Raw genomic sequence first — 8,826 nt, forward strand, 5'->3', positions numbered from 1 at the left:
CTCTCCAGAAAACCTGTCAACTTCAACACTCAGATTATTTTCCCTTTCCCTGACTACTCACCTGGTCTCTTTGCTTTTCTGAGATAAATATTTTAATGCTATACATATATATTTCATTTCAGCTTTATTGAATTATAATTGACAAAATTATAAAATATTTAATGTGTAGATTGTGGTGATTTGATATATGTATACATTGTGAAAAGAGACCCCTCTCTAGTTAATTAACCCAACTATCATCTCACTTATTTTGCTTTTATTATGTGTAAGAACATATAAATTCTGTCCTCTAAGCTAATTTCAATTATAGAATACAATGTTATCAAATATAGTCACCATGTTTTACATTAGAACCTCAGAGCCCGATTCATCTGATAGTTTTTAACCTTTTTACCAACCTCTCCCTATTTCCCACACCCCAGCCACGGACAACCACTTTTCTACTCTGTTTCTATGAGTGTGACTTTTTATTTAAATATGTTTTAGATTCCACATATAAATAAGGTGATACCATACCATGCAGTATGTGTCTCTGTCTGGCTTGTCCATCTTAGCGTAATGCCCTCAAGGTCCATCCATGTTGTCATAAATTATAGGATTTCCTTTTTTTCTAAATGTAGGCATTCATTGTGCATTGGCAGCATCGTAGGCCGTGAGCGTTATCTGAGTTGTGATTAATGCTAATTGAAAACTTTTCACCTGGCTCCTAATATACATATTAGCTTTCTGTTTTATTTTTTAATTTCCCTGAGTAGAATAGTATAGAATAATAGGCTTCATTTGTACCTGGCTTCTTTTGCTCATCATTCTGTGTGGGAGATTCACCTCTGTTGTGTGATGTTTTAGTGTGTTTACCTCGTGGACTTGTTCATTGGTTCCAGTCATTGCCTGTTGTGAATACTGTATTTTGGTGTACAATTGTACAAAATTGTGTTGGGTATATAAATTGAACTACATTGAATTTCTGTGAAACAGGATATGCATTTATTTGACTTTAGTAGTGTTGACAAACATTTCCCCAAGGGTTTTACTAATTGATAATCTCTCTAAAAGGATATGAAAGTTCCAGTGCTCCATGTCCCTGCCAAAACATGGTATTGGTGATTTTTTTCTTTTTATTCTTAGCTATTCTGGTGGGTAAACTGCAGCAGTTTTAACAGCAAAAACGGATCCTGTTAGTTACATTTGTTTCACAAAACATTTGTAAACTGCAGTCATCAAATTGTATATTAGTAAAGCTGAGGGACTGCAAACTAAAATAAACATCTATGGAAGTAATATAAAGTGAATGGAATTTATTAGATGTAAAAACAGAAGAGCAGATGGGGGATCCTATTGTGACTCTGGGTACAGAAGTAACACTGTATGGTTGAGCACACAGCAGTAACTAGTAGAGACCATGCTTGCTGTAAGGAATAGCACCACTAACAAAATTCAGGACATGTGAAAATATGAGACCAGTGTTGCCGTTTTATTTTTCAACAGAAATTTAACTCCAGATTTTTTATAGCAATTTCTGATTAGAATTACGACAACAAATTCAATTTTTTTTTTTAAAAAATTGTTTGTTGGCCCTGGCCAGTGCTGCTTAATGGTTAGAGCATCAGCCTCCGCCAAAAAAAAAAAAAAAAGTTTCAGGTTTGATTCCTGGTCAGGGGCATGTATCTGGGTTGCAGGCTTGATCTCTGGCCCCACTTAGGGCTAATTCAAAAGGCAACCAGCCGATGTGTGTCTCTCACAGTGATCTCTCCCCCCAACCCCCCATACACACAAACACACTTCCACTCTCTCTATAAAGCAATGGAAAAAATATCCTCAAGTGAAGATTAAAAAAAAAAGATTGTTTGCCAAACAGAGCACAACTGACGATTATTCAGGCTGTGAATTTCATTTTTTTTTCTAATGATATATTTGTGGTCTCAGAGAACTTTTATCTCCTGAACCAACAGAATTAATTCTATAAAAAATAGATGACTTTAAAAATAAAGTACCAACCTATTTTCCTGTGGATACCTTTACTTTTTCCTCCTTCCCTTTTCTCACTTCATGGCAAAGTTAATTTAACTTGTTCAACCTACTTAAACGTTAAAATAGAATTTAAAAGGGAAATGTAATAAAATTGAACTTAGTTATTTAAAACTAGCTTCATATGTGTATCTCAGGAAAAAACACCTTTCTTTAAGAGTTGGACAAAAAAAAAATGATTGTCTAGAATTTAGAAATAGAAGCCTTGAAAGGGCTTTTATTGGTTTAATTACATTTAATTAAACCTAGTATGTTTTAAAATATAAACATCCTTGGGAAATATCACATGTTAATGTAATTATCAGATCTTTTCTTAAGAATAGCTTTTGAAAAGTAGAAGTCTTCAGGGTACTAGACGACAGTTAGCAGGAAACTGAAACAATGATAAAGATAACGCTATAATTTTTCTCAAGGCTAAAGTCTGTTAATAATAGTTAAAATAGAGTAAAATATTAACTGCCTTTGATAGTTTTAAAACAACTGATAGGCTCCTCTGTAACCTGTTTACCTTTATAAAAAATTCCATATTTACCCTCTCAGTTCTAAAAACAACCTTATTTTATGTAAAACAATCATAGCCAGAAAAAAACAAACAAACATTTAGATATGTTTGACTAACATTTGTAATTAAAGTTATCTTGACAGGAGTATTTTGAGAGTCATTGAATTCTAGGTCTGGAAATCTGACTTTGAGCTGAAATGTAATAAGAATTTGTTTTCAAAATACAATTTCTCTTTTTGAAAAATAGGAGTTATCCATGGAGTCTGGAATTGATCCTGGCCAGGAATATGGACAAGATTATTACAGTTATGAGCATGGGTACATTTTCAGATTTTTTAAATGCAGTATCTTAATATTTTTATGAATAACAATGATTAGTAAATGATTATTGCTACCATTCATGTTATGTGTCATTTTATTTGTTGCATATTTGAAAATAAGTAACATATCTAGTTTTAGATTCAGTAAGGTTTTAACCATTTTTCTATATTGAATTCCGTTTTGATGTTCTATGTTAATATTGACTACAACTCTAAGAATGCAGTAAAAATTATTCAAAATTATGTAAATGGGGGAAAATAGACATCATATTTGCTCAATTCCTGAATTCATCATTGTTTATATGATATGTTTAACATTTCATCAAACCAGTCACCCTCAAGATTTTCCCAAAAAACATACTTCAGAATTTAGTAGTAAGCATTTCTACGCACATAAGTTGCTTTCTAAAAATACAGTAGAGAAATGTAATGACCATTACAGATCATGTTTGAAGCAAAGCTTTACTGTGAAGATAGACTTTGTGTTCTGAATAAGCCATTATACTTTTAGAAAGAACCTATTTTGTGTCCTAAATTTTTCAATTAGTTAAGGAACAATATGCCTAAAGACTTACCCAAAACTTACTTTGAAATAACTTGACTCTTTTTATTGTTATTCCAGGATACCATTATGGCAAAAATCATTGGTCATCAGGTTGTAGTACCTACCTTTTGGTTTTGTAATTAGTTTACCAGGTGCTTAATAAGTTAGGTATAAGTATCTGTTGATTGAATGATGAAGAAAAAGAACAGTCATGGTAAAACCTACCTAGATCACATAAAAAAAAAAAAGGTTTAAAGTTGTAAGTTTCTATTACAGGTATGAAATGCCTCAATATGGAAGTCGCCGTCGCTTGTTACCACCGGCTGAACAAGAGGAATATGGTGAGGTGGTTGGTGAAGCTGAGGAGGAAGAAGAGGTAATTACTGTAATTTTCTTCTGTAAGGTTAATAATCCAAGAACAATTTGTTAACCATACTTGCATAGCAGGCTACAAAATTTTCCAAAAATCAGAAATTCTGTTCACTTAATACATGTTTTCCATAGTAATTTAATAACGCTGACCACTGTCTTGTCTGTAGAAGGAAATTAATTTTATATAAGTTAAATTTATATCCTTCTATAAAATGTTAGGCACGAGGTATAAAGCGGCAATAAAATTATATTTTCTAACATCTTAAACGTTCCCCCATAAATAATATTAAAATATATCAAAGATTGCACAAAACAATGTTTACTTTTGTTTCTACATTGTCCAGCATACCTAAAAACTTGCGAAAAGTACAGTCTCCAATTTTTTTCAGGTGTGCTGGGCAATGTAGAGAGTATAGTCTCCATCTTTCAGTTATGAGAAAAGTAAAATATTGTCACCAATGTTTAATGAAATGTTTATGTTTAAAGTAGCGTGAGTTGTGCATAGTTAATTCTTATATTCCTAGTTTATTCTTATATTCTGAAATATTTACTTGAACATTTATTTTAAAAAACATGCACACAACAAAGAAATACCATAGTGCTATCCTGTTCAAAATTAAGAGAAATATCAGAGCTTTATCCTGTTCAAAGTTAAGAAATAGTAAAATTTCCTGCTTATTTAAAATATTCATAAAGGAAATACATAAAAATATTAAAGTCTACAAATGAGAGAGGGCGGGCATTATGATTATTTCTCTCTCCTTCGATATGAGATGCAAAATAAATTTTGTATAAGAAAAAAAAATGAGAAAGCATTAAATTTGCTGTCATTAATACAAGCCAACATAAAATAATTCACTTTTGTAAGGTCACTTTCTGTGTACATACAGTGGGAAAAACAGTAGGCAGTGATGTGGTTGTTTACTTAAGAGCAGTTATAGAACTTGCATGAGGCTGTCACCTGCAGATTCACTCCTGCTTAACTTATGTGGGACAAGGTCACGCCCTAACCAGCCCCCAGCTGACACTTCACTTGCATTTTTGTGATTTTCAGGAAGAGAAAGTTAAACCCACAGTTGAAATTAGAGAGCCTAGTGAGGAGGAAGTAGTTGTCACTATCGAAAAGCCACCAGCAGCTGAGCCTACACACACATGGAAGAGAGCCAGGATATTCCCAATGATTTTTAAGAAAGTGAAAGGGCTAGCGGAGCGAAGAGGCATCGTTGTCCTTGAGGGTGAAGAGTGGCAGAGACGCCTTGAGGAAGAGGACAAAGATTACCTGAAACTCACCCTGGACCGAGATGAAGAAGCTACAGAGAGCACCGTGGAATCGGAGGAGGAAACCTCCAGCGACTACACCGAGTACACGGAAACGGAATCCGAGTTCAGTTACTCGGAGACGACGGAAGAGGAGTCGGAGTCAGAGACACCCGAGGAGGAGGAGGAGAGTTCGACCCCTGAATCAGAAGGGTCGTCCACAGAGTCGGAAGGAGAAAAGGCGAGGAAAAACATCTTTCTTGCAAGAAGAAGGCCTGTGGCCGAGGAAGTCGTGGAAGTCAAAGGTAAAAAGCAGCAGCCGCCTGAAGAGCCGGTAGAAGCAGAAGAACCGCCCGCAGAAGGAGAGGAAGGTGAGCCGGCCGCCATAGAAGAGCCAACTGACCTTGAACCTCAAGACGTGACCGAGGAGGGCAGCATGGGATCGGCTTCGGCGGAAGGAGGTGTGGAGAGTGAGGAGGAGTCGGAGTCGTCCAGTAGCACCAGTAGTAGCGAGAGTCAGTCTGGAGGCCCCTGGGGCTTTCAGGTGCCGGAGTATGACCGAAGCAGGGGCGCGAGCCACAGGAAGCCGCCGCCTCCGGGAGCTAGCGCCGAGGGTGACAGCACAGCCCTTTAGAAGCGCTCACAGTAGGTGGCGGTGTTGCAGTGACGCGTGCTCTTGTGTGCAGTGCCCTGTGTGCTCTCTGAAATGACACTTGAGGGGGAGGAATTGATCACGATTTTGATCTGACTTAAGAGTAGAAACATGCCAGAAACGTGAACATATACATGCTACCCACATAGATGTGTATAGTACAGTATAGGTTTAAACAGACTCATCTATCCTATATTAGTAATTTAGAAGACATGGCATGCAATCAGTTAATCAATATTTTCTAGTGGGATTTCTGTTAATGCAATGTGGCATTATATATTACAAGGATGCCCTCTCTATCAAAATGTATTATATGAATACATATGGTGGGTTTTATATCATCTTTTAAAAATAACTCTTGCCCTGACCGGTTTGGCTCAGTGGATAGAGCATCAGCCTGCGGACTCAAGGGTCCCGGGTTCGATTCCGGTCAAGGGCATGTACCTTGGTTGCGGGTACATCCCCAGTGGGGGATGTGCAGGAGGCAGCTGGTCGATGTTTCTCTCTCACCGATGTTTCTAACTCTCTATCTCTCTCCCTTCCTCTCTGTAAAGAAACAATAAAGTATATTTTAAAAAAATTAAATAACTCCTAAGGACAAGCTGCAACAAATGAAATCTCTAAAAGTCGTCTTTTGCATGTTTGCATATATGCACATTTCACCTGGCAAAGATATTATCATAAATATCATGAACAGGTTCAAACTGATTTGTAGTTGGCACTTTCAGATATTAGAAGTTAAATAAAATACATTTTTTAAAAAAAATTCAATTTCCTACAATTCTGTTGTGGATATGAATTAAAGTGAATTTAGAAAAATTAAATTATAATAACATGTATGCAATTTTTATAGGTAAGTAAACATAACAATTTTAAGATATATATCTGAAAATCAAAAAGCATAGCTTCCTTAGGGCAATGGGCTGGGAATTTACATATCCTGAAACTGTAATACCGTTTTGAGAATAACCTAGTATTGTTTGACCTTTGCTCCAGGCTGTTTCCAATGTGGAATGATAAGAGAAAAGTAAATTTGTGAAAATGCCCATTGTGTTTCAGCTGCTTACAAAAGGAACGTTTATAATAATTAGTTTTCAGGATGGGAAAATAGTTTCTTTTAAGTTAACATGAATTTCAATGTGATGACCCAGAAAACCAGGACACTTCAATGGAATAAAAGCACTAAATTATACAAAATACATGAAACAACAATGAAGGGTTAATTAGGAATTAGAACAATGTGGGTTTAAAAATATCTTTACACTACTGGGCATGGAAATATTATATTTAGTATATTCTAAACAGAATATACTAATGCTATGCGTTCCTTTCAATTTTGCTTTCCTGAATAGTATAGCAACTGTCAAACAATGGATATAAATAATATGAGCAGCATATTATCTTGTAGAGCAGCAATTTAATCTAAAAGAATACACGTGCTTCCTAAAGTAAGTGTCTACTTCCCAACTCAGCAACACTTTCTTCAGAAGTTATTAAACTGTAAGCTCCATGAAGAATTGGTGGGAAAGAAACTGGTGTAAATAAAGAGTTGCTTCCCTCTACTTCTTTCGATTTATATACCTTTGATAGCTTTTTTGCAAAGGTTGGAACTGGACAGGCATTGTCATTTTTGCCCTTTTCATTCCTTTGATCCTATCTCACATTATTTTTTTCTGTTTTGACAGTGGGCAAGAAAAAGAATGATCAAGTTAGTTGTTGATCGAGATTATGAAACTAGCTCAACTGGAGAAGACAGCGCTCCTGAGTGCCAGAGAACCCGTCTTCACCATCCGAACATCCACAGTAACATCAATGGCAACATATACATTGCACAGAACGGTTCTGTGGTGAGAACCCGCCGTGCCTGCCTCATGGATAACTTTCAAGTTGCTTCCCCTGTGCGACTGGGGAGGCATTTTAAGAAACTGGACAAGTTGGCAGTGACCCATGAGGAGAACATCCCCCTGAACACGTTGTCAAAGGGGCCATTTTCTACTGAGAGAATGAACACAAGACCAACTCTGGTTACATTTGCCCCTTGCCCACTGGGGACTGACAGTACAGCGGTGAAGCCATTGGGGAGCAGGGTGCAAAGCACAGTCGAAGAGGAGTCGATGATTGACAGTAAGAGCATCAAGGAAGCTGTGGAATTCCACAGTGACCACACGCAGTCAGAGGAGGAGGAGCTTTGGATGGGCCCTTGGAACAACCTCCACATACCAATGACAAAACTGTGACCGATTTTTACAGAAAATTATTTTCATTTTTACTTCCGTTTTTAATAAACTGTGCTTTTTATTGTCACTGAGAAAATAATGTATGGGATTTGTATCAGGCACACAAGCTAAAACTTTGAACAATATGCTTTAAAATTAAAAAATTGACAGATTTGCACTGACATTTGTATCAATTAATTGTTCTTCCCAGAAAATCTTTTGGGACAGATTCTCAATTCACAAGATAATATATCATTTAAATATTTAGTTGTCTTAGTGGGGCTTGAATTTTTTCTCATTTTAATAAACAAGAAATAATTTACTAAGTAATTATATATTTTTTTTGGTTGGCATAACTTCTCATCTCTAGCGTCCTAGAATTTTTTTAGTACATTTTACTTTTCATTAAAAAAAAATGGGGAAAATTTTGTATTAGACTAGGATTTTACAGATAGTGGGTTTATACAACTGCTGTCTATACCTGCTGATTTTTTAACTGGAAGATAGAATGACAAAGTGATAGTAAGTGTGGGAATCTTCTGTAAGTGATTTAGAATCACGAGTCTATTTCCCTTATTGTCTAGTATAAAGATTAAGTTTTTACATGTGTATATGTTGACTTTTTAAGGAACACTTGAGGTCATATCTCTTTTATAAATATCATTTACCATTTTCCCTGGTGTCCCACTCACTACACATAAATACACATGACAAATACTCTTCATACCAAACATAATTGGCAATTTTGTTTAGCTATCTGAAGTTAAATAATTATTTGGAGCATCACAGAAATCTCAGTAAAATGATACTGAGATAGGAAAGGGTCAAATTGGCCATAATGCATCTAGAACCACAATTTTGGTAAGAGAGATGTAGTAAGATCAGAGAAGTTTCACACTAACATCAACTAGACATGAATATTTTATCAACTCAGTGTA

The 8,826-nt window shown here is 35.8% G+C and overlaps 1 protein-coding gene across 1 annotated transcript in view; it reads left to right on the forward strand.

The window, feature by feature from the left end:
• The window catches only part of PCDH15 (protocadherin related 15), a 1,196,276-nt gene extending 1,188,205 nt beyond the window's left edge, over positions 1 to 8,071 (forward strand). Inside the window, exons 38-40 of the mRNA XM_081104785.1 lie at positions 2,775 to 2,845; positions 3,668 to 3,767; positions 7,358 to 8,071. Of these exons, the coding sequence (XP_080960911.1) occupies positions 2,775 to 2,845; positions 3,668 to 3,767; positions 7,358 to 7,909 (723 nt within the window). The 3' untranslated portion in view covers positions 7,910 to 8,071. The remainder of the gene's footprint in view (positions 1 to 2,774; positions 2,846 to 3,667; positions 3,768 to 7,357) is intronic.
• Positions 8,072 to 8,826: the final 755 nt, after the last annotated feature.

This window comes from Myotis nattereri (genome assembly GCF_964212035.1).
Source record: "Myotis nattereri genome assembly, chromosome: 13".
NCBI classification, from domain to species: domain Eukaryota; kingdom Metazoa; phylum Chordata; class Mammalia; order Chiroptera; family Vespertilionidae; genus Myotis; species Myotis nattereri.